The sequence below is a fragment of the Larimichthys crocea genome, chromosome XIII (genome assembly GCF_000972845.2).
Source record: "Larimichthys crocea isolate SSNF chromosome XIII, L_crocea_2.0, whole genome shotgun sequence".
Taxonomy (NCBI): Eukaryota; Metazoa; Chordata; class Actinopteri; family Sciaenidae; genus Larimichthys; species Larimichthys crocea.
Genome location: NC_040023.1, coordinates 43224103 through 43248601, shown reverse-complemented (window position 1 = coordinate 43248601; position 24499 = coordinate 43224103). Strand labels below are relative to the sequence as shown.

Genomic DNA, 24499 nt, shown 5'->3' with positions numbered 1-24499 from the left:
CTGCCTTTTTTTTTTTTTTAGCGGGGGATCGTATACAGATGGAACACATTTGGCCCCTGAGATCGTTTATCTATCTATTCAGCAGAACAAAGTTGAGCAAGACAGTTTCACAAGCAGCATTTGATTTCACTCCGTCCTTTAACAAGCCGACCAACAAAACCTGAACTAACCACAACTCCGCTGCTGATATTTAATACAGCTTTAAAGGAGAGGGGGAAGAGGGCAAGATGCCTAGTGTCACAACTAACAACCATCGAACACACAACTCTTATTCACTTTGAGGTCTCTGAAATATAAACAACATTAAAATAAGGTGTGAGCTGTGATCAATAATCACTGTTTGGATCTTGCCACTGTCACCAATGCTTGCTCATGGTGGGAATTGTTGGGTCTTTGTAAATAATATGGAGAAGGAATAGTCACGAGATGACTTCCTTTATTTGGTGCTATATAAATAAAACTGAATTGTCATTCGATTTTTTTTCATTAGACATTAAAAATAATCTGTAAGCACTTTGGGATCATTTTAATAATGCCAAACTTGCACTTTTCAAATGTGCCGACTGGCTGTTTCTCAGCCTTATATGACAGTAAAATGAATTTCTTTTGGGTTTGAGACTATACATCAGATAAAATAAGAGAAATGATCTGTTCATCGATTAATAATGATAACAATCATGACTAACACACATCCTATAAAGTTACAGCAGACTGTCCACATCATCCAATCTGAAGTCTTGTTTTTTCTGATTAAACATTGATGATGTACGTTCTCTTCAACGAGTAAAAAAATCTCAGCTCTCTCGACAAATTTTGTTTATTCTCACGTGATAATGGTTTGGGTCTTCTTTTTGAAAAACACTTAAGAAAAAAGTGAAAGTATCTTTGAGTAATTAGAGGAACTCTTCCAAACTGTTACCAAAGCAAACCAGGCCAGTCTTCACATACCAAATACCATTAGTAACACTCCGTTTACCACGCGGGTTTGTCTCCGTCATTTCACTCCCTGCCAAAGACACTTTTCACACCTCGCACAGCAAAGCTCCACACAGGTCCTCCTGGCTGGCTTGGGAAAAAACCTGAACACCAAAAGGGGAGGCAGCCCCCCACCCCCACTCCTTTCCCTTCATCTCCTTCTTCTTTAACTCCTGCCGCCTGAAACTGGAAGGCAGCAGGCAGTACAAAAAAAAAGAGAGGGGGAGAAGGAAAGGAAGAAAACAGACGTCCTGACACAGGGGTTTTCCCCATTCTTCTTTGTCACAACCACAATCCCGTCCACCGCAGTCCTGCCAAGGAAGTTTCCATTTGCTAAGCTAATTAAATAGAAAAAAAAGGGAAAGAAAGAAGGTGGGAAAAAAGAAGGAGTAATGTTCCAGGTCTATGATGTCTAAATATTTTCATCCAGACTGCCACAAGCACATGTAGGGAGGCTTTTGTTGTCCGCTGTTGCAGCTCCTGACAGTCTGCAAGCTAAAAGGTGGCCACGGCCCAACACAAACCAACGCTGCTGTCGCCGCCTTTGCTGCAGCCACATCTCCCTAATGTGTTTTCCCTTTATATGCCTCGGTGGCTGGGATGACAGTGTATTTTAAAACATGGCTAGAAACTTGCACACATATGTAGCCAGAGCGACATAAAAAAAAAAAAAAAGCAGGAACCAGCACACACAAACACACGCACAGTCAACAGAGTTTGGCTATTTGTGAGTCTTTACTAGTATGCACAAGTCCCTGCCAAAGTAAGAGCCTCTTCCAACTCGTCAACAAGAGAGGAGGAGGAGGTGGAGGAGAGAGGAAAGCAGCTCCTTTCAAAAACACACATACGTCCTGCAGATGTTAGCAAATTCAATGCAAGCACTTGCATCTTAAGGGAAGGGGAAGGAGAAAAAAAAACAAAAAAAAAACAGGGTGTATCTTGTGAGAAAAAAAAAAAAAGAAGAAAGGAAAAATATATCCTCTCCCTCTTTTTCCTCCCAGCTCCCAGGGAAATATAATGCCAGTGTTCTCAGCCTAATCCAAGACTCTGTGGCAATGATGACAGGCAGCATCTTTGACCACGCTGGTAAGATGGGAGCAATGCAGAGAGGGGCCGAGAAAAACAACAGGGGAGGCCAGACACCATGTGTGTGAATGTGTGTGTGAGCCTGCGTGGTGACAAAACAGGAGTTCATGCGTGGACACAGATGGATTCAGAAGGGGGGGGGGGGTCCGGCAGCCCCTGCCTCCTGCCTTCTGTAGAGTCCATTAGTGTTGCATAATGCTTGGCAGACAAGAACCGAGTGAATGCACCCCCTGAAGGGTCGGACACCAGCGAAGAGGTAGGTTGCTCCGCAGAGCAAGACACTCAGTGTTCCCATGTGTGTCAGCGGCAGATTTATTAGAAAAAATGGAGAAAAAGGTAAAAAGAAACAAAGTGGCTCTTTCACGGTTAGACAAAACACGAGCTGCTTCATGCAGAGGAGCTGGTCGTGTCTTCGCTTTGACGGATTCTAGGTTAATGCAAAATAAAAGAGCGTCATTAAATATACAGCAGGAGAGGCTGCAGTCGCAGCACAGCATCTGGCCTCTGCTTCTGTGTGGCACTCCATCCTTTCATTTCTCTGCTCCATCATTCTCTCTTATAGTCGAAACTTTCCTTATGTTTTTATTTGGCTGTTTTTATCCTCGTCCTTGTGTCTTTATATTTCCTCCTCGTACAAAGGAGGTAAATATTTTGTTCTCCCAAACTGCAGACAGGCCTTTTACTTATTCATCACTAAGTACATTAGAAATGAAGTGCTTGTTATGAAACATATTGCTTTTATCGCTGGAGAATTGAAAGTAAATTTTCAGTGCACATCCCTCACTTGAAAGGGCCTTGAAAGCCTCGTGCTGTGTAACAAAACCAGTGAAGTGTTTGCATTCAGTTGGGTAGCTTCGAAGAGGGTGGAAAAAAAGAAACATTATTTGTTCTCGGTGCGTCTAGGAGTGTGTGATGTGTTTGCGTGCGTTTTATCTGGACGAATACACAAGACGGCCTTAAAATGAGAGGAAGGTCAGCTTCTGCGTCCACGCTGTTCATTTCAGCACCGGAAAAATCGGCACAAAACTGGCATTCAAGACAGAAAATTCTACTTGAATACCTCTGTAGGGGCTTCCGTAATACATCCCTCACAATACACAGCCTCCACTTTCCTTTTCCATCCCTCAAAGAGCCTTCAAGTTGAAGTATTTGGTGCCTTGGCCTTTTCACCCTTGAAATAATATAAGGGATTTTCTGAGGATTAGCGTGCCTTTTTTGCCTTTTTGACTATTTGAGGAGTTTATCATCATGATCCAACCTCACTTGCCCTGAGTCAGCCTTGTGTCCATCTATAACTAATGCCCAAGAGGGAGAAAAATAACCAGATGCCTCCCTCTTCCACAATACTCCAGTTTTCCTCGACTGTCCTTGGGAGCCGAGCTCATACCAAATCCAGCCCTCCCACTGAAATGTTTCCTTTGAGTCCAGCATGAGAGTGCAAGACAGCACTCAGAGAAACCCCCCCTGTAAATCACAGATGTAAAGGGAGGTGAACAACACCCACGGTTCCCACCAAAACATGACACAAATTACAGACCACAACATCTGGTGAGTGGTGTGCACCGAAACATGGCGGGGCGGGCTGAGTATATGCAGCCTGGCCTCAGCTCCGGCCAAACTCTTCCTCCGCTCCTTCACAAAAGTTCTTGGAAGCAGAGGGGAGTGGGAGAACGTCACAGAAACTGAGTCTGAGGGAAGAGTTGCTACAGTTCTTCCACGTTCTGCGCAAACTGATACCCAGCTAATTATTTCATCAGCAGTGATAATTAGTTTTTGAAAGCCAGGAGCAGCGAGATTTATCTCAAAGTTTGCTGAGAGTTAAACCACTGTACCCCTGTGATGTGACGGGGTAATTAAAGCACAGGCAGATGTGCCTAAAGCGGGTTATCCGCCACTTGTCAACACCAGCGCCAGTATTGAGAATCGATGTCACATGTCGAGTTCCAGTGAGGCCTTCAGGGGACACTGATAAAGGGGAGGCAGATACTGATCAGGTTAAAGTGTGTGTGTGTGTGTGTGGGTGTATGATTTGTCATGTAGACGATCGTGGCTTGCATAGCATGATGGATCACCCCCATGTTTTGCCAAAATATAAAGTGGATATGTTAATGATTCTAAGTGACCCTGACTCTACTGTATATGAACTATGAAGCTCTGTGTTCAAATACACAGCCCGGGTGTAATAAACAGATAAAAGAAAACATGTGAAAAATGGACTCCAGAGGGTGACCTTATGCAAAACACTGAGTCATTAAAACAACAGTGTCTGAATCAGCTAATTGGACAACAGAGGAGGCGGCACAGCGCCAGGCGACATGTCACAACCCACAGAGAAACAACAGGAGGGAACAATAATGACAGAGGCTGCACATGAAAGTGCCAAAATCTGTCATTCCTACAAGCCGGGCCAATTTAACAGGGTGATGCACACTCAGTGAGGAGGCAGCACACAGAGCTGCTGATGAGTGCGCTGTGTGATGATACAACATGAAAGTTAGAAGTCAGATATTGCTCAGGTGAGCTTTATTTTTGAAATGTCAAAACTATCTAATGAAGACAGGAAAGATTTAACAGCCCAGTGAGCTGGAGGCTCCAATAATGATGACATTTACTCAATAATGCATCCATCAAAGTGAGCACCGATTATCAAAGGTCTGCACATCATCATAACATCAGATCACTGTAACGCAGCCACAGCAGAGCCTGTGTGGAGGCTCTCTAACAGTCTGTGTGTCCGTGTGCTGAGCAGATGGAGACACAACTTTCCAAAGCTGCAGTGAGCGCTGCTCCTGCAGAGGATCTGTCTGTAACCTGTGTTACAAACTACCAGTGAAACGCGTGTGGTTGTTTCCTCCATCATTTTAGAGCGCTGTGAAATCACACTCACACACACACACACACACACACACACACACACACACACACACGTACGTGGACCGAGCTCTCCCCCACAGCTATCACCCCGTTTAAGTTTGCTGCTGTCCAAAAAAAAAAAAAGGAAAGAAAGAAAGAAAAGAAAAGCAAACTTACCGTTTCCCCGGAGAGGAAGACGGTCAGCCCGAGGGTGAAAATTATCCAAACGTTCCTCATTATTCCTCTTTATTAATTAAAAACGTGCTGTTAGCGAGCGAAACGTCAAAGCTCTCCCCGTCTTCTTCTCCTCTCTCACTCTCGCTCTCTCGTTCCTTCCTTGCACCCTTCGCTCGCACTCCTCTCTCTCTCTCTCTCTCTCTCTCTCTCTCTCTCTCTCAGGAGTGCTGATCCCACCGGATACGTGTTGCGTTTTCGGTTATTCCTCCCCCTCCACTTCTCTCCAGGCACTTCGTCCTTTCTTTCTTTTCTTTCTTTCTTTCTTTTCTTTCTTTTCTTTTCTTTCTCTCTGAATCTGACAAAATGCACACACACGGACACACACGCGCTCGGTAAAGAAGCACGGCTGTAAATGTGTCCGCGCGCCTTGTGTGTGAGTGAAATCTGCACGAGACACCTCGCTCGCTCTCCTCTCTCTCTCAGAGCTCACTTGAAATAACGAGGACAAAGTGTGTGTGTGTGTGTGTGTGCGCGCGCGCGCTCTACCGAGTGCGTGCGCTCGTTTCGGCCATGTCGCGAGACAGAGAGAGAACTCCGACCGAAGTGTCCCCCAGCGAACAACATGAACTCATTACGTGGTGGATTTATTTCATTATGAATGATTACTGATTACTGGAGTTTTTTTTTTCTACAGCAGAGATTTTTAGAACAAACTGCACGAGGAGGCAAAAGAAGCCTCCCAGCTAATTAGGACACTTATCTCCACGTCGAGATAACGATCATTAATTGCAGCCTAATGAGGATTCCAGCATTTCATCAAACACTGCAGTAAATTACAATCAGGCCTGCTGTTTGTTATGCAGCAGTGATATGATAGACACGTCCGCTTAGCCGTTAATTGATGCATTATTTCAGCATGTAGAGGAATGAAAGCACCACTCTTTACATTAGAAACACACACACACACACATACACATAAACACTTGAAGGACTTTGATTAGTTTAAAGAGCAGGAGGACATTTATGGGCTGAGTCTCCCCCTGCTGGTGGAAATTAGCAACTCCTCCTCAGAATCTACAGAACATTGTGTTTGAGGCAACGTTTCAGTTTGTATTTAGAGAATGGAAACTCTCATTTTGTGCCTTGGCTTTGTAAGTTTCCACTCTGTGCTCACGTCTTAAATGAACGCTCAGTTCAGCAGACTTGAAGCTCCCTGCTAACAGCTGGTTAACTGCCTCACTGTGACCGGTTTTAGCAGCTTCGAACAAACTGAACTGACAGTGATTAGTCAGAAGGTAAATGACCCCAGTGGCAGGCTCATGGCTCGCCTGCAGGGGCCAGAAAAGATTTTTTTTTAAAGAAAAGTTGAATGACTCAGGGGTTCACTCAGTGTGCCTCATGAGACATTAGTTTCACGACTGTGATGTAGTTGCTGCATTGTATGAATGAATGGATGCCTTTTATTGACACTATATGCATGTACAATGAGATTACAACTGTGATTCTACAGTATAATACCCATCAGATTATGCTGAAGTACTTTGTTGAGGTAGGATTACCTTATAAACTGTCATGTCTCAGCACTAAGTCACATACCACCAATAACAACTTGGCTTTCACATGCATTTCACAGAGTTTCTTGATGGACAGGAAGCTTTACCTCTGGCTAAAGTTGCTGCCTAGACTGGGAGCTCAAAGAACATGGGGGAGCGTTGGAATTCACACCGGTGGTGTAACACTGCTAACAAAGGAGCTTTGGACAGCCGGGAGAAGGAGGTTTACAGGCCCGGGGTGAGGGTAGCCAGTGGGGGAATGCTGACCGGGTGTGGACCAGAACTGAACCCGGGAAAGTGGACAGTGTAACCAGCCTCTGCAGCCTCTGCACACGGAGCAGAGACCGGATGTGATGGAAGAAACTCGAATTTCTCACACCCTTCCTGTCAACTGACTTTTTAGAGATACATGGTTCTCACAGGACATGATGAATTGCTTTATAAAACTGTGGTACATGTGCACGCATACCTGACTGTACAAGGTTTCAGCTACTGAACTCTTTTCAAGCACACCTTTTGATTTTGAAATGATACATTTCATTAGAATCACTGTAGCCTACTGAAGAAGACCATGAGATATGGATACATTTGCTTAAAACACGTGCAGCTCATGCAGAATTTGGGGGGTGGCAATTTTGTAATTATTCAGTGAATTTGAAAAAGGTGTGATTTCTCCACGTAGCAGCCTTCAGATTGTCCACTGACGTCACAGCTGCCACCACAATCTTCCACCTCGCAGTTAAATTTCCAGATCACTCAAATCCACTCAGAACAGTGGAAAACTGAATTTTCCCAGAACCTTTTGAAAACCACTAATCCCACCTGATAACAGTCTGCCCTTTGTGCATGGTAAATTCTACAGCTCCCCTGATCCAAGCACCGCCAGACTGAATTCCTTAGGCACCATTTTAGCCACTTATTACACTACTAGCTCAAGTCAGTTCTACTTCACATGCAGAGACCAGAGAGCTGTACATGTGTGTAACACAGACTGTCTGTAACCACATGTGTACATAATCATTTGTCTGAAATGTGAATGTGCTTTGCTTGCCCTGGTGCTACATATGTTGTAATATCTGTAAAGGTTAACTAAACTGCTGGGTTCAATCAGATGATATCACACCCATGACGCCTTTAAGCAATTAACCTTTAACACACAGATGGGAAGAGAGAGATTCACAGCCAAATGATGACGTGCTACTAATTACTGCCACTGCTGGATCTTTTATTTTGAAAAAGAAAAACTTTCAGGAGCTGAAGTCATTCTTCTGACTGATTATGGAAAATGTTTCTGTCTGTGATGAATTGTCATTGTGTATCTTTTATGTGGCGATTTCGCAGGTGCTGAAATCAAAACAGTTCCAGCGTAAATGATGAAAGTTTGACTATTGTGTGAAGTGCAATCGATGGATAATGGCCTTCACTGATTGAGCTCAACGTTCCAAGTTTCAGGCGAGCGAACAACATCAGGGAGAGTTCACACCCCGCTGTGTTTAGCAGTGTGTTTTAAATCTACACACCATGACTGGAGACAATAAGAGAAGAAGGCATGAAAGGTAACTATTGAAATTAAAGGAATAGTTCAACATTTTGGGAAATATACTTATTCGCTTTCTTAAACCGGCCTACTTCATGCCATTTTAAAAGCACTATGTGCAGGATTTCTTAGCCATTACTAGTTGTTTTGTGGAGTCTGGTTGCCTGGCAACTGGTTCCGCCCAGTCTGGCACAAACTCACCTGTTAAATGGCAAATTGTGATTTTTACACTTTGCTTCTTGTTCAGATGAAATAAACGAGATGTAAAGTGAGCTTTAGAGGTGCTGGTACAGGGATTTTGTTTCCATTGGACAGACCCAGGGTAGCTGTTTAATATCTTTATGCTGGCTCCAGCTACACATTTGACTTCAGAGTGGTTTCGATATTATCAATAAATTCACTGCAAGAAAGCAAATAAACCTATTTCCCTTAGTGTTGAAGTATTTCCTAAAGGCGCTGGTTTAAGATAACTATAACTTATATTGATTACAGAAGTGTTCTGTGCTCCACTGCCACTGTAGCCCCGCTTTGATTATTGAGTCAGGCGGGGAAAAGGACCTGTTAACTGATAAGGCAGGTTTCACTCTGTCAAGCCTCTGACTGCTGGCCTGGTATTAGCCACACTGCACTGGAGGAGGAAGACAAGGAGAACCAGGGAAAGCAGTCATCAGGGGACGAAGGCAAGACAGCAGAAGAAAAGGTCAGAAAGAAACAGGTCCCATTTCTCTTTGTCCTCATCAGTGTTCATCCTCTGCAATCACACACAAACAAGTGATAGCAGTCAGCTTTGGACAGTGCTCCACTTCATTGTTTTTGATGTGGAACAGTGTTAATTTAAATCAAGAGCACTTCAATTTTTTTTTTAAACTAATTTAAAATCTGTCTTGTGACCCATCCCCCATCCTAATGCACAGGCTCCCCAGGCCTCCTCCCTCTCCTCCTCAGAGGGCTTAACTCTACTCCTGGTGTCCCAGATTATTCAGCCAATTAGGGCGAAGGCAAAGCCCCTTCTGCTACCAATCCTGGCTAGAGAACGGTGTGACAATGTGTGTGTGAGATGTGGTACTAGTTCATGTTAGTGTCTGTTGTGAAGCAGCACGAGCACAGAGAAGCCTTCAGTGATCTAAATATGGAATACAAATAAAATGTCTGACAACTAAAACTGTATAATCAGATTTTCCCCGGCATGAGTTCTGCATGCCATGTGCTGGACTTCCTTCATTTTCACGTGAACTGAATATTTGTTTTCAGACTCCGTAGAAAGTGCAGACCTTCAAAGTTGTTATGGATTTCATTATATTTTATTCAACAGCACCACCAGCTGGCAAATAAGACGCTGATTTAAATTCAGGAGCAAATCTCAACAAACATGGTGTGTGTGATGACAGTCCAGGGAGGTGTGTGAAAACTCAGCCGCTGCTTCCTCTCTGTGTTTGACCCTGTGGGCTGCGCTCAGGAATGCATTTGCACATAGAGTGTGTGTATTACGCCTCTGAAAATGCACACTTGCACACACATGCACACAAGTTATTCGGCGTCTGAGGGCGCCACCTCGATGGTAGCTGCTGAGTTTCTGGTGTTTATGTGGGCAGTGCTGCCGAATCTGGCGAGACCTGTCGACTTGGGTCCCGTGAAGGACGAGCTGCTACGCAGAGCCATGCTGGGACCATCCTCGCTGTTGTTATTAACATCACTTCCTGCTCCATGGTTGTCATCCTCATCTCGGTTATTTTTGGGTTGGCCGTAGGGGATCAGGGTGCTGTGTCTGAACTGTGTCAACGGTCTGCCAAGAATCCCAAAGCTGATTTAATAAGTGAAAAGAGAGAGAACATGAGCTAACATAGATTAATTCTTCTTTTTATTCCAACACATTTCTAAATGTGTTTCTTTTCCTCAATGCTATTTGCCACAAACAACACATTAGTTGTTTAAAGATTCCCATGACATAACAAATCTGACATTATTCACTTAAAGCCAGACCCGTTGTTCAGACACTCGATTATTATGAGTGGGCAACACTGATGATCGTCATAAGAGTTTAGAGTAATTTAGAGTGAGTTCCAGAGTACCAATTAAAATGAAGTTAAACAGGCAGAAGACAGCAAAACACAAATCTCAGCTAAATATATGTCCTTTAAACTCATTTGAAGTAACCTTTAAATGTTTAATATACCTTTAAAGCTCCATTATATCTCCATATAACACAGAATCAAATGATTGTCCCTGTAATGCAACAAGAGTCAGTGCAGTACCTGACCTGACCCTCTGAAAATGACCTCACCCTGCAGTTATATGGACATTAAGAATATTCCGTACATGCATGTAGACGACATGACATTGTGACTGACACACAGTGGATAATAAAACTATTCCAGCAGTCATGTTCTGACCAGCAGGTAGCTGGTGAAGAAAGTCAAGCACTTCACTAAAAACACAGATTGTTTTCAGTTGGTGACCTGCTCCAAAGACACTTGTCGTCTCTGACTACTTGAGGACTTCATCGTACACAGCAGTGAGTTATTTTGGGGATGGCAGAGGCGATACAGACACATCAAAACAAATCACATCGACAGTTCCATGTGACAAATCCTCTGATGTTTTACACCACCTGACACTGGCCAGCTGCTGGTTGAGCTCCTCCATCAGGGCCTTGGCGTCGCAGTGCTTGGCCTGCAGCGGGCTCTGCATCTTGGCCTGGCTGCCGCCGAACAGATGGGCCGATCGTTCTTTGGGCGAGGGGAGCAGAGAGACCAAGAGTGGGGATCGCTGATTAACTATACTGCTGAGGGCCGGACGCCTCTGGGACAATCTGGGGAAAAAGCCAATGAGGCAGGGATGAATGAATTTAATGACCTTATTGTATATTAACACACTGGGGAAATATGCAAATGTAAAAAGAGTGCAACAATATATTTACATATATGTATTTATTCCAATACAGTTTCCTTACTCAACTGAGAAAATAAGAGAAGAACTTTTGCTGAACATCTTTCACACCATTAATAAACCAAAAATTAAAGATCTGTCTCTGAAGTCCATTCACACAACAGCTGTGTATACAAAGGAGACATTCCTCACATATTTTGTCATACATACAGTACCTATAGACCTCATGGTGGAAACAACTATCCAGAGCTAATTAATCAGGAAAGCTGTTATAGGATCCAAATTCTCAAGATCCAGCTGCAAATACAATATAAACAATAGCATATATAATCTAATGGATTTTTTTTCAGCGTCTGGGAGACAGCTGGAAGCTGTGCTGAAGCTTGTCCAACTCATGAGGTGTACATCCCCCCTCAGGAGGAGAGTGTGCTTCAAGCTAAGCTTTTGATTGTTTGGCCTCAACCTGACAGCAGGAAAGAGCGCCTGGCCTCTGACAGCTTACACAACTGCCAATCTGGTGTTAGACACAGCAACGCAACAGAAAAGCAGCTGTCAGAGAAATCCCTGCTATCAGACACAGCTATGTATCTGTCTCCATCAATCATATGCCAGTTAGAGGTCTGACGCGACGTCCATCACACAGACAACTTTACTGCCGGAGCCGTCACATTATTTACTCTATGAGATGTGGAATCAGAGGGAGGCTGGCTAAATATATTGATGATTAGATTAGTTCAAAAGGCTGTAATCAATATTCTTATGTCACTGTTCTATAACTTCTTTATGAAAGGCATCACTGGCAGTGATGATCAGCCCAAAAAGGATTATTATCCAGCTCTGCAGGGATGCAACGATGATAGAATTTGATGATACGACTGAAGCCTGAGGAAAAATCCTGCTTTCACAGTTTCACCATTGGAATTCATAGATTTATTTCTCAACACTACACGAGAGAGAGAGAGAGAGAGAGAGAGAGGAAAGGACATGCAGCTCCACAGAATCCAACCCTGGGCTGCTGTGACAAGGACGGATCCTTCATATTTGGGTTGCACACTCTACCAGGTGAGCTACCTGCAGCATGGAAACTTTCCATGGAAAGTTAAGCTCAGCAATTTGGGGAATATTCCAAATTGGATTGGAATTATGGAAATTTAGGGGAATTAACTGTAAATTTGGGGTAATACAAACTGTATCATATGCAAACATAAATCTAAACATTTTGTTTTGTCATAAGCAGACATGCAAAATAAAACAATTAAAAAACATTTCTACAGATTTATTTGTAAGTAGAACTTTATGAAGTTTGAATTATTTTATTGAACAATATCATGTAGTCCACAAGCTCAAATGTGTGTCTTCAACAGTCTCTGTGTGCTCTGGGCTCTAAAGTGTGGTCCAGGTACAGAAATCACCTGTGCAGGTAGGGGGGGCGTAATTTCCCATAGAAAATCTCCAATTTTGAAAATTCCCAAAATTTTGCAACCCTACTCAGACCTGTACAGGATAACCTCACAGAGAAGTGAACCTACCAATAGTAGTTAACTGAAGAGGCAACATGTTTATAAAAATTTCTGACTGACAGTCATGGCATTACATGCCACCTGAACCTTTCCTCCACTTTAAACTTACCTGTGCCTGAATGTGCCGTTACATCCCGTCTCCTTGGGCTCAGCTTCTCTTGTCTTTACTGAACCATTTATGGTAGTGAAGGTCACTCCAGAGTCCACATCAGTCCTGTTCCTCACTGCTGTGTTGAAGGTGTCAGAGTACAAAAGACAGCCAACCTCCTCTTGGATGTCGCTCAGGTCCTTCCTGCCAAACGTCACCCAGGCGACATAACAGAAGAAGCTGTACAAACACTAGAAAGGGAGAGACAATGAGGAGTGTCAGCTGATCTTCTTTACACTCAATTATTTCCAGAATTCATTTGATAGTTAAACATTCATTATGTTCATAATTTCTTCTCTTAATCCTGACTAGAAACCTAAGCAGCCATTTATTCTTCTATGTTTTTAAAGGTTGCAACGGCTATTTCTGCCTGAAAAGGTCACACACAGAGCAGGCAATGAGCTGCTGCTGCTGTTAGCGTGAGATTTCTCTCCTTGTCCCCCCACCTGGCTAAATACTGAGGAGAGCCTGTCAAAGCAAAGCACCTGTGTTGAGTCAACATCTCCTACCACAAACGTATTTATTAAGGCCACCAGGCATAGCCAGAACTCAATGTCGTTCTGTTCTGCTCACTGCCGTCTGTATTCACAGATGGTGAACTGGCCTTCACTCTGACAGCTGAGGGCTCAGTTTTTCTCTGTGCAGTCCAGGCAAAATAGTTTTGAATGTTTCAACAAGAAAAGATATTTCAGGTTACGAGTCAAATTTATCAAGTTTGTGAAAACAAGGAGATCGGTGAGAGACAGATAAAGATCACTAACCAATTCCGACCATTCACTAAAAACTCTGAAACACTGGAACTGGAGTGTAAAAAGGATTCTTACTGCACGTACCGCACGTAGCAACCATTCTGTACTGTCTGACACGTGGCCCCTGAAAAACACGGAAGAGTTTGGTGTTGTTGTGGCAAACTGGAGGATATGAGAAGTGGGTTGCATGAGTATATATATATCAGATTTGAGACTTTATTGAGAGGTGACCTGAGAACAACATTTAAAGTCAGACCTGAGATCAGACCAGCATACAAGGAACCATGCTCACAGCTCATCAAATATAAGTCACCAAATTAATAATTAATGCTATTTGATAATAAAGTTCCATTTATTCAAAAAGGTGCACAGTATTCAGTTCTAGATAGTGTTTACATACACTATATGGACAAAAGTATTCAGACGCCTGACGATTATACCAACAGGGACATTGTATTCAAATACATGTACTTTATATGGAGTTGGTTCTGTGGGAATTTGTGTCCATTCATTCTGTAGAACATTTATGAGGTCAGGCACTGATGTTGGAAGAGAAGGCCTGGCTCACAATCTGTGTTCCAGTTCATCCAGAAGGTGCTCGATGGGGTTGAGGTCAGGGCTTAATGCAGGTCAGTCAAGTTCTTCCACACCAAACTCATCAAACCATGGACCTTATGGACCTTGCTTTGTGTGCTGGGGTACAGTCATGTTGGAACAGAAAATGGCCTTCACCAAACTGTTGCCACAAAGTTGGAAGCATAGCATTGTCCAAAATGTCTTGCTATGCTGAAATATTAACATAGGCCTTTACTGGAGATAGGGGGCAGCTTCCATACTATTATCCCTCCTCCAACAAGACAGGTGTGGCCCAATACTTCTGTCCATATAGTGTATGTGATAGGGTTCATACTGGCCCTACAGACATCCCTCCTTAATGGTATATAAATGCAAGTGATAGAGAACAAGAATTCACAGTCCTATTTGATCAGTGTGCTTTGATCAAATCAAGTGTGTATCTGCAAAGGTTTCAGTCCCTCTCTCTTACTGTCACAAAGCAAACATTAGAATCTAAAAATACGTTTACTAAACGATACCTGCTTGATTTGTCTCATAGGGGCTTCAAAGTGGATTTGTCCCCTATCACTTACTTCATAAGCAGTATGGACAGCAGTAATGAAGAAGTAATGTACTCTCAATGTACTGTATATGAACATGTGTGTGACTTATTATTAATATTATTATTATTGTACCATGTGACCATACTTGAATGAGAGAACTGATGTGATGTACAGTCAGCAGAGCTTATTATGTGACTGTCGGAAGATGTTTGTCCTTGTCATGTTAATAAGAAAGTCAATAGAACTTTGCAGTACAGAGCACAGTGAATATTTGTTCCATTAGTAAAAATACATTTTAAACAATGAGCCTCCCTCAGAGAACATTCACTGCTCTCCGATGGCAGCCAGGAGGCGTTCTGAAAAGGTGTGACAGGTGACAAGTGTCCCGGTAACAAGACAACTGAGTGAACACATTGCAGCAGGAATTGGACTTCCTGTCTCTAACACCTGTTCTCCATCTGAATACTCGCTTGTTATGTGCTGAGTGTTGATGTCGCTCTATCTCCAGCTCCATGATTAGGCTGAAGTAGCAGACAGCCAGCTTCTTTTGAGCAATCTCCTTTTTGGCCAAAGCCTTTGCCATCATCCGCTGCTCGCTGACGATGTCCACACTGTCAGGTTGGTTAAAATTACAGGAACAGGTGGGCAGAGGAAGGGAAAATATGAAGAAACAGAGGACAGAGACAAGATAATACTACAGTATTACAGCAAAGTCAATAATCACATGCCTGTAAAATACATGATGACAGATTCGGCATACTTACATTATTACCGTCTTGGGTTTATTCTGCAGAGACTTGTGTTCAAAGAAACAGGACAGGTAAAGGAGAAGGGCCATCAGGACCTCATCAAGCTTTTTACTCCTGGACACAGACGAGGAATTAGTATCAGTGCGTGGTCATACAATGTACAACAATGCAATATATGTCTTCATATTCCTTACTTCAACACAGCCAAGAAGCAGAACGGAATGGGAAGTGAATAATTCTCCTGCAGCAGACTGACAGCCACCTCTGCAACACAGAGAACACGGAGCACTAGTTTTATTTCCATATGAACGTCTATCATTCATGGATCATCTTCAGTTTTTGGAAAAAGCTATCTCTGTGCTGAGAGACAGAGATGCCAATGCAAGTAATGCACGAATGCAAATGCAAGATTCACACGGAGCAATCAGCATCGCTGTGAGAGGAGACAGAAAGGGGACAGAGAGGAGCTGAGTCATGCAGCCTCATCGTTATAAGCTCAGCAACACTTTGACACTTGCGTTTAACATCATCAGTGGTGATGAAGTCCCCTCGCCTCTTCATCAGTGAGGCCCTGTAGGCATTCAGATGAGCAGGGCTCAGGGTCTTTCTAAGGCTGTGGCGCCCTCTGTGGTTCACGGTGCACATCTCAGCCAACCTGAGGAAACAGCAAAGAGAAGAACAGCTTAGTTCCTAATGTGAAGAGCCAAACATCATGAGCAGCACAGGCCTGCATGTCCTCTGCCACAGCTGGATCACGGGCTCAGCTGTGTGAACTCACACTCTCAGGCCTACCATTGTGATCGACGCTGAAGTTCGTGGAAGCTGACATCGGCCTGCCTCCTTTCCTTCAGTGTGGCCTCCTCTGCTGGATGAGAACTACAGGAAGCAGAGTGGAGATGTTTGCTACGTCATGGTTGAACATGACGTCATGGCGGCTGCTAGCTTCTTGGCTCACCTGACAAACTCCACAGTTCGAGCTTCATCGTTCCACACCCAGCGGCCAGCAGGGGGCGCACACACCTGACAGGTGATTCAAGCAGATAACATATAATAATAATGCAATAATGCAGAAGCTTTAGGATGAATTGTAAATATTAACCATTAACGTCACTAATAAGACTCTAAACAGTGAATGGAGTTACATTTGCAGCACAGACACCGGTAGAAATAGATAATTCTTTTTTTTTATTATTAATTTTTGATATATAACGTCGTCAAAACGTTTGAACTTGGTCTGAACTTACGTTCCTCTGCTCCTCGGAATGTTTCGGCATTTTCTGTGGAGCAAACTTTCCACGGTTTGAGCTCGCGCTCCGTCTCCCTCGCTGTTTGCTAATGTTGGACTGTATCCAGGCAACAGCCACTATGACGACACCATGACACGTCGTTAAATGACCTTCTGACCTCATGTTGCGTTTGGAGACTCAAAACACACACGTGACAGTGTTTTATCAGCGTCATACTTTATTTTCATGATGAGCTCTGCATATGGAGAAAATGACAAATGATTCTGTTCAGGTTGATGTTAGTGGAGTTTCATAGAAGTTTCTCCATGAAGGCTGTGCCATCAATGTCACGATTTAATGCACTGAGATGGATGAAAGCAGCAGCTATAAATGTAATATTACACATATAACGTGCATATTTGCAAATGTTAATATTTCCAGTAATACATTATATCTACCCAGGTGATTCAATAAAGCCACACGTTAGAAAAATCATTTTATTTTGACGGCCATTTAAAACTTTGTATGTTTCCGTTCTTAGAAGCTTTATGAAAATTCCTGAGTTTAAATCATTTTTAGAAATTCTCTTGAGATTTTATTTACGTGCACCTTCATTTCCCGCCCAAAATGCAGCGGTGTCAAAAAGATGTCTAAGCAAATAAAAATTTAAAAAAAAAAAAAACAGACATAGGCAAAACTGCCTCTGTCCTGTGTTAGCAATAAAATCCAAAAGTGCTTTTCTAAGCTCTCTAAACTTCAGAGTAAGTTCTTAAGTGCTCTTTGGAGTGATGAGATGTACATTTTCAGTCAGGTAGTCCAGCCCCCAGCCTCGATGTCTGTCTGTCAGGCTGTCCACAGACTGCAGCAGTTCTATATCACAGCTGTTCCCTGAGGGTAAGAAATGCACAATTTAAAAAAAACTGCAAATGACTCTCAGCCTCTCTGGTCCACACGGAACAGGTGCTGTTCATATTTCAGTTCATTTATGTGTTTTATGATTAAGTACAGAAACACACTCAGCCATGATTGCTCCTATCAACACTCACCAAACAGGCTTTGCACTTGCTCATCAGGGACAAAGAAAGGAGGGCCTGAAGACAAATAAAAATGCAAATATATTTTATCATCACCAATCTCAAACTAAATAATCTAGAAAATATACAGCATTTCTTTATGATTGTTTACAGTGTCTGATGTCTTACACACAGTACAGACAGTTACCTGGATATAGCTCAGGATTGTACAACAGTGTGTCCAAGAGGTATCTGCAGTCTTTGGCCATGAGGGAAGTTATGAGAGCAGCATACCTGTGAGGGAGAATGTATTAAAACAGCATGGAACATATGTATGTAGTTCATATCAAGAGAGTTTTAAAAAGTTTTAATTTCATGATATTGTGATGATTATAACAAAGCTCATCTGCTTTATTGAGCTTCTAAATATCAGATCTGAACGGAAGCATATCTTACTTTTCTCTGTCTCTTGGGTTAATGGCCACAAGAGAGCCTCTGTCCCAGATTGCCCCAAACTGTCCCTCAACGGAGCTGCGAGACAGAAAAACGGAGTTTGTGGTAGACATTTACCTGTGCAAGTAATCAAACATCTGTACATTGATACAAACATACAGTTGACTCACCTGGAGAAGTTGAACAGGTCACACTGATATAGGGAGATATTTCTCTCTGTGCCCTGTGAACACAGACAGTGTGGATGAACTATGATCTGTGTAAATACAGCATGTTTGGTTGCACTTTAACCGTCTTATTAACTGGACTGAACATCTTTTTTCCTGTGAAAATGGGTTTAAAGACAATATGAATCTAGTGCGAGAGTGGCAAACTCTGCCACTGACAATGAAAACTAATATGCAGTGAGATAATCTACATGAGGTGAGTCAAAACTCTCATTTTGATTCTGCTGACAACCCAGAAAAATGTGCAGGTCTACTAAAGACCATCACACTAACCAGTGCAGATAGGATTGTCATTATTGTGGATGGAGTCAGGTCCATCATAACTACTCAAGCGAAGCCCTTGCCCGGAAAATTGGAGATTTCCATCCCAACATACTGACTGTAGAACCTAATATTTGATGACATCATGTAACCTTGTGCCATAAGTGGAGCAGATTTTTGTTTGTACTGACACCATCCGTGATCGATTACCTAATGAAAATCTCCAACTCACCCTCCTGTGCAGTCTACCGACTTTCACACAGAGACCAACAGAGAGAATGTCGACAACACAAACAGTGTTTATATCACAAGCACGGATCAGGTTAAGTAACAGTGAACACACCTGGTTGGTGCGGATGTCATGCAAGCTGGTGTCTGTGTGTGTGAGAGAGGTCAACACTGAAACTGGTCCTCAATATGGTTCCATGTGTAATTAAATCTGTGTGACGATCCCCGGCCAACCCGTAGCACATTCCCGAGCAACTCACAACAAGAGCAGATCTCTCCTGACTGCATGTTTTAAATGCCAACTTCTCTTAACATTTTATTTTTATTTAAACACGGCAGGCTGAAGAATTCTTTTATACATCAGTCTGTCCTGTTCCCATATCAAAATCAGTGCTGCTGACTGGGGTCTGAATCCAGGAGGTATGATGTGATCTGTGGAGCTATCATGATTTTTATACGTCTATACTGCCCCATGGATGGATACAGTTTTAGATAGATAGATAGATAGATAGATAGATAGACAGATCGATACATCAAAATATCGAATATCAAAATAGCAATAGTAAATAAAATATATTGTACAAAAGTAATTTATTTATTTATTTATTATATTCTATTGAATCATGTATGTATATACAGAATACAAATACACTGAATGGCTATTCCTAATAAAATGGCCAACCATAACACATTAAATATTTACAGAAATGTGGTCTCTGGATCCCTCTCTGTTTACACACATGTATAGATCACTTACCTTGTAAACCTTTGCTCCAGATATGGCAGGAACTGGCTCCTCGCTGTACGTCACGTTGTTCTCCTCAAAGAACTCTTTTATAGCCTTTTCAGAGATCTCCACCCCGACCACTGAATGGCCCATGTCTGCTAGCCTGGGATTCACACAGGAAGTATAATTTTTTATAGGGTGTCACAACATACAGCAGGGAAGAATAAGTGAACATGTAAACACCACGTGTGATCTCATGGAAATGGTGCTTTTTTCCATACCACTTCATATCAACAGCTTTCCCACAGAGAGGGAAGAAGAAGCGAACTCCCGTCCGTCCAGCAAGAACTTTATCCAAGTTGTTCTCCAGCATCCTGTCAGGGAAAAACAACAGAACACCAGATATTCATATGCATGTGTTCTTCATCATCATGATTGTACTTACTTTAAACTTCAGAGCCATGAAAAACACTTAGAGATGCTGATGTCTGGACTGAATTAGGCCACATGAGGACTGAATCAGTCCTTGTAAACAAGTGATTTTATGGGATCACTGTTGGAGTAATGATCATTTACAGCTAGTGTAATCTCATTAAATTACACATGCATTTAGAGGATTTTTGTTTCCCTCATCCCACCATGCGGGGACATAAAGTGAGGCCTTTACCTGTGCACTTCAGGCTGATGGAAGCCAATCCTGCCCTGCTGCCAGCGTTCCTCCCACTCTCCGAGCACCATCACCCGATTCTCCTGCGGTGCCAGCATGCTGCTGATGTTCGCTTCAGCCCAGCTACAGGAGGACATGACAACAGGGGAGAGACAGAGACATGGAGAGGATACCGTCCGTAGCCAGGGTGAGCACACGTGATGCACACATGATGACACACGGTTTGGCACGAACACACATGTGAAACAGCCGTGCGCGCGCGCGCGCGTGTGTGTTGTAGCAAAAGCAGAGAGCTGCAGGAAGAAGGTGCACAGACGAGGTGACTGTGATCATGTCCATTCTCACCTGACAGCAGCAGTGCGACACAACAGCAGCCACAGGAGCTTAAACAGAGCGCGTGAATGCAGCATGGTGTCAGTGTGATCGTACCTTTGTTTAATGAACACAGATGAAGTTTGATCAGCAGCAGCGTCGATCACGTAACACTTCAATCGATACACTCGAGTGTTGAGGTTTATGTTTTATGCCCTGAGTTTAGTCTGTCAGGCACACCATGCCATGCACTACAAGTGGTCTCTCTGACAACCGAGCAAAGTACGTACATTTAAAATGTTTAAAGCACCAAAATCAGAGTTACACTGTGCGGTACAGTGTGACGTGACAACGATAAAAACAGGAAGTAACAATATGAATTAATGTGTGGTATAAAATGTGAAGCTTTGCCTGACAGGTCAAACTCTGGGATGAAAGAGCCCACTGTCCGCAGGGTTTACTGGTCTGGGAGGAGCACGATGGTGCATTCATGTGCATAGGAAATATGGGAACTCTAAATAAAACATTCCAAAGACTAAAGACAAACTAATTTAAATGCACTTAGTAAAATTTGACTAACTATTGTACTAGTTTATCTTCATATTGAGCCATTGCTTATTATTATTGTATACATGTGTTAATACATAGTTGGCTATAAGAATAATCTAATCCAGGGGTCTTCAACCAGGGCTCCGTGACCCCTAGGAGGTCCGCAGAGGTACTGCAGGGGGTCCGACAATTTTCACTAAAATGATATCGAGTAAACTGCATGCATTAATTAATGTTTAAATCAATAATATGCAATAAAACGCCACTTTTTTACAAAAACTATTATTATATTATTTATAAATTATTCCATAATGCATGAACGTTTTATCAATTATAAACACATATAGACTAATAACCCAGAACATAAATAGGTTAATAAGGTGAAATAAAAAGTGAATAAAGTGAATATGAAAGTTATTATAAGCCAGGCTTAAAATGTGACATGCGGGGGTATATGTGTCCAAGGGGTCCTTGGGCTGAAAAAGGTTGAAGATCTAATCCATGTGGAAATATCTTATTCTTTATTCCTCCACCCAGTATGAGCATGTAAAACTTAACTTAGACTTCAAAACAAAATTCTTCAGGATTGTAACATCTTCAGAGTTTCACAATTCATTCTGGATCTAAAGAGAAAATCAGTCAATTAATAGACGAATTAGTCTCATCATCATTATTATTATCATCATCATCATTATTATTATTATTGTTGTTGTTGTTGTTGTTATTGTTATTATTGTGTGTGTGTTTTTTTTTTTTTTCATTAAATTCTATTTGAACAGTGATGTCACTGTGTTTCATTTACTGTGACAGTATTCAGACAGTGACAGCTGTCATTAATCCTCAGAAAGCCTCTGTTCTGTTCTGTTCTGCTGCTCAGTGATTAGTCAGTGACCGTTCCGCTGGAGCCAGCAGACAGACAGATCCACAGACAGGTCTACAGACAGACAGATCCACAGACAGATCCACAGACAGACAGATCCACAGACATGCTCTTGTCCCCGAGGAAGACAGTGTGAAAGGGAAGAAAAGAAGGAGACTGTATCCGGACACAGAGCGGCGCAAGAGTCTCACAGATGGCGCTTTGACTGCGCGGCGCTCTGTCACCCTCACCTCTGTTTTCCCGTGGTATTATCACGTTGTATAACATTAAAGGTGTAAATGTATGGTAATTAAACAGCCGCATTCACACATGTATCAACACAACACATGAAGTATGTGTTATAAATAATGATGCCGGATTTGTATTTAAGAACGTCTTGAATTCTCAGCATGTGATTGGCTGATTAGCGCACGCAGACCCTTCATATGTGAAGCGTCTTTGTGTAAGATAATGAAGCCTGTCACACAGACTGCTGTCACTGTAGTCTCTCGAGGGACTCCTGTTGTCCCTCAGACTGAATCCTCTTCATAGCCTCCATCATGATTATGTTGTGTGAGTGTTTGCAGTGATGTGACACCTGATTTTCTGCACAGGTGACACATTTTTATCTCCAGCCACAGTAAACAAGCTCCACATTGAACGGCCCTCAGAGACTTCCTGTGCGTAATCCGGTGTTTCCAGCGCGCTCCAGTTGCGCGGGGTCGCATCCAGATGTGTGTTTTTCTTTACGCTGCTACGGAGACGTCGAGGAGCCTCTGAACCAATCAGTGCCGCCCGGGGGGGCGGGTCGTGTGTGGACTGTTGTGGATATGGGAAATGGACAATTTAACACGCACATTCATCATTCACATCCCGGCGGGGAGTCCAGCACCTGACCGCTGAAACGGATCCGCAAATGCCCGGCCGTGGTGTGAAAAGGAAAATTAACCAGAGAGAGGGGGACGAGCGCGGTACCGCCACCCGGTAAGGAGCTCTCTCTGTCGGAGCGCAGCGGGGATCGTGCTGGGTGATTCCTGCTGTCTGTGTTCATTGTTGATGCATCTGAGGAATAACGGATAACCGGATGTTTGTGGTGAGATCACAGGTTACAGCCTGTGTTTGTGGTCCTCATTTGGCTCATTCTGGATCTCCTCAATCACCGCTGTGAGCTCGCGCTCATAAAAATCCAACCAAACGTTTAATTGTCCACCTGATCGCGGCACAGGTAGGTCGTAACGTTAGGGATATGCTAATATAACATTAGGAATATGTTACTATAAAGGCAGCGTGGACTGCCTTCTGATCCGGTGGATTTGCGTGGCGCTCACGCAGCGCACCTTTGTCACTCACGCCGCTCAGATGTTGATTGGAATCACACCAGAGGAGCTTTTGGTTGAGCTGAGATGATGAAATAACAGCAGAGATAAAGTCAGTGAGTGCAACAGGGGGCTCTTTAATCCACCACTGGGTCCTCACCCAGCCCTTCTCACAGGCAGCCTGCTTTCAGAGGAGCATCAGAGTGATGATGATGATGTGCTCTCACTGAGAGAGAGAGGTGTAGCTGGACAATAAAGGAGAACCGGCGAGTGAGAGATGTGGGAGATTTAGAAGACAGACGCGAGGGGGCGGCGGGACACTCCGCCTCGTGTTGTCTGAACGGACGCGCCCCGACGGTGCGTCTGTTTGCGCCACGCCACGCTGTAACTTAATCATACCGTACAGGACTCAGAAATCGAAAGCGGGGTCGCCCCGGGAGGAGGGGGAGGAGAAGTTGGTGTTTTTGAGCCTGTACAGCTGCTGTCATCCAGCAGAGCAGGACGCTCAACAGTTCAGTGCGTTAACTGCGCTGAATCCGCTTCAGGGGGTGGGGGGGACCGGAGAGCCAGATCAGAACCGGATCAACCTGCTGCCGCCACCTGCAACGGATCTCAGTATCACTGTGTGACAGGTAGGCTGGAGAGGTGGCGAGGCTGCTAATTTAATCAGCGTCTAAATAGTGTAGGCACAGTATGAGTGATGCATTTATTTTCATGTATCTGCTCTGCTCTCTCTGGATGCTCTGTGAGCCTTCCACAAACATCTGCGAGCTTTGGGGAAAATCTTCAGCACACGTTGAGATCTTTTGGCAGATGATCCGCTTCTCCCACCGGGCAGATGGGCTGTGGGGTTTGCACGATACTCGGCCCACCATCCAAGAATATTAGATAATGTGACCACTATAGTGCAGCTGTCATGCTGAGCATGAGTGCAAAATAGTGTAAAAAAAAGTATCATGACAATCATTTGAATTACAGTTAGAGTGTTTGTGGGACAGCACATATCTTAGGATGTGGAATGACTTCCACTGAAGTCCTCAGTCAGGCAGCGCCACAAGATTACATTCTGAAAAAAAGTATTTCTTCAGAGCTGTGGGAACTTCCATTTACTTGAAATCTCTTTTGAACCCACTCCTCGTCTAACACCTTAGTTTCACATCGGTTAGTTTCATTAGTTTCAACACCTCAGGGCTGGATCTTACTGATGCAGTCCAACTAAAGAAATGCTTTGTTCAGGCCTCCATTTGTCTTTGATGCCTCTCTTGCATTCAAGATATAGTAGCTAACAGCTCAGGTAAGAGCAGAAAATT

General features: G+C 43.3%; 4 protein-coding genes across 6 annotated transcripts in view; 1 reads left to right on the top strand and 3 right to left on the bottom strand.

Moving 5' to 3' along the window:
• The window catches only part of sdc2 (syndecan 2), a 44654-nt gene extending 39047 nt beyond the window's left edge, over positions 1-5607 (bottom strand). Inside the window, exon 1 of the mRNA XM_019269654.2 lies at positions 5092-5607. Coding sequence (XP_019125199.1) covers positions 5092-5151 — 60 coding nt within the window. The 5' untranslated portion in view covers positions 5152-5607. The remainder of the gene's footprint in view (positions 1-5091) is intronic.
• Positions 5608-9471: 3864 nt separating this feature from the next.
• On the bottom strand, positions 9472-16816 carry ppp1r36 (protein phosphatase 1 regulatory subunit 36). 2 transcript variants are annotated; one of them, XM_019269613.2, is made up of 11 exons: positions 16596-16816; positions 16307-16371; positions 16144-16227; positions 15870-16006; positions 15546-15615; positions 15367-15465; positions 15073-15213; positions 13560-13608; positions 12697-12926; positions 10790-10990; positions 9472-9982 (listed from the first exon to the last, which is right to left on the bottom strand). In XM_019269613.2, the coding sequence occupies exons 1-11, from the start codon at positions 16758-16760 to the stop codon at positions 9709-9711; spliced, it is 1515 nt and encodes a 504-aa protein (XP_019125158.1). In that variant the 5' UTR covers positions 16761-16816; the 3' UTR covers positions 9472-9708. The 2 variants fall into 2 exon arrangements, with proteins under 2 accessions (XP_019125158.1, XP_010745046.2); XM_010746744.3 differs by having other exon boundaries at positions 13569-13608.
• A 244-nt stretch (positions 16817-17060) lies between these two features.
• Positions 17061-20710, bottom strand: LOC104931680 (probable thiopurine S-methyltransferase). Of its 2 annotated transcripts, none has more exons than XM_010746747.3 (9): positions 20583-20710; positions 20154-20276; positions 19768-19860; positions 19517-19649; positions 18214-18266; positions 18047-18121; positions 17799-17884; positions 17624-17668; positions 17061-17465 (listed from the first exon to the last, which is right to left on the bottom strand). In XM_010746747.3, exons 2-9 carry the CDS (start codon positions 20249-20251, stop codon positions 17347-17349), a joined length of 702 nt encoding a protein of 233 aa, XP_010745049.1. In that variant the 5' UTR covers positions 20252-20276; positions 20583-20710; the 3' UTR covers positions 17061-17346. The 2 variants fall into 2 exon arrangements, with proteins under 2 accessions (XP_010745049.1, XP_010745048.1); XM_010746746.3 differs by having other exon boundaries at positions 20499-20630.
• A 1611-nt stretch (positions 20711-22321) lies between these two features.
• The window catches only part of ext1c (exostoses (multiple) 1c), an 89247-nt gene continuing 87069 nt past the window's right edge, over positions 22322-24499 (top strand). The window contains exon 1 of the mRNA XM_019269650.2: positions 22322-22857. The gene's annotated coding sequence lies outside the window, so the exon portion shown is untranslated. The remainder of the gene's footprint in view (positions 22858-24499) is intronic.

Excerpts from the sequence above, each read along its gene's own strand:
- LOC104931680 (XM_010746746.3), bottom strand. The coding sequence starts at position 20,563 with ATGCTGCATTCACGCGCTCTGTTTAAGCTCCTGTGGCTGCTGTTGTGT. Across the intron at positions 19,650-19,767 it reads AAAGCTGTTGATATGAAGTG|GCTAGCAGACATGGGCCATT; the intron begins GTATGGAAAAAA and ends TGTGAATCCCAG. Across the intron at positions 17,669-17,798 it reads CAATCCTGAGCTATATCCAG|GCCCTCCTTTCTTTGTCCCT; the intron begins GTAACTGTCTGT and ends ATTTGTCTTCAG.
- ppp1r36 (XM_019269613.2), bottom strand. The coding sequence starts at position 16,760 with ATGAGGTCAGAAGGTCATTTAACGACGTGTCATGGTGTCGTCATAGTG. Across the intron at positions 16,372-16,595 it reads ATTCCGAGGAGCAGAGGAAC|GTGTGTGCGCCCCCTGCTGG; the intron begins GTAAGTTCAGAC and ends ATCACCTGTCAG. Across the intron at positions 9,983-10,789 it reads CAGCAGCTGGCCAGTGTCAG|CTTTGGGATTCTTGGCAGAC; the intron begins GTGGTGTAAAAC and ends TTATTAAATCAG.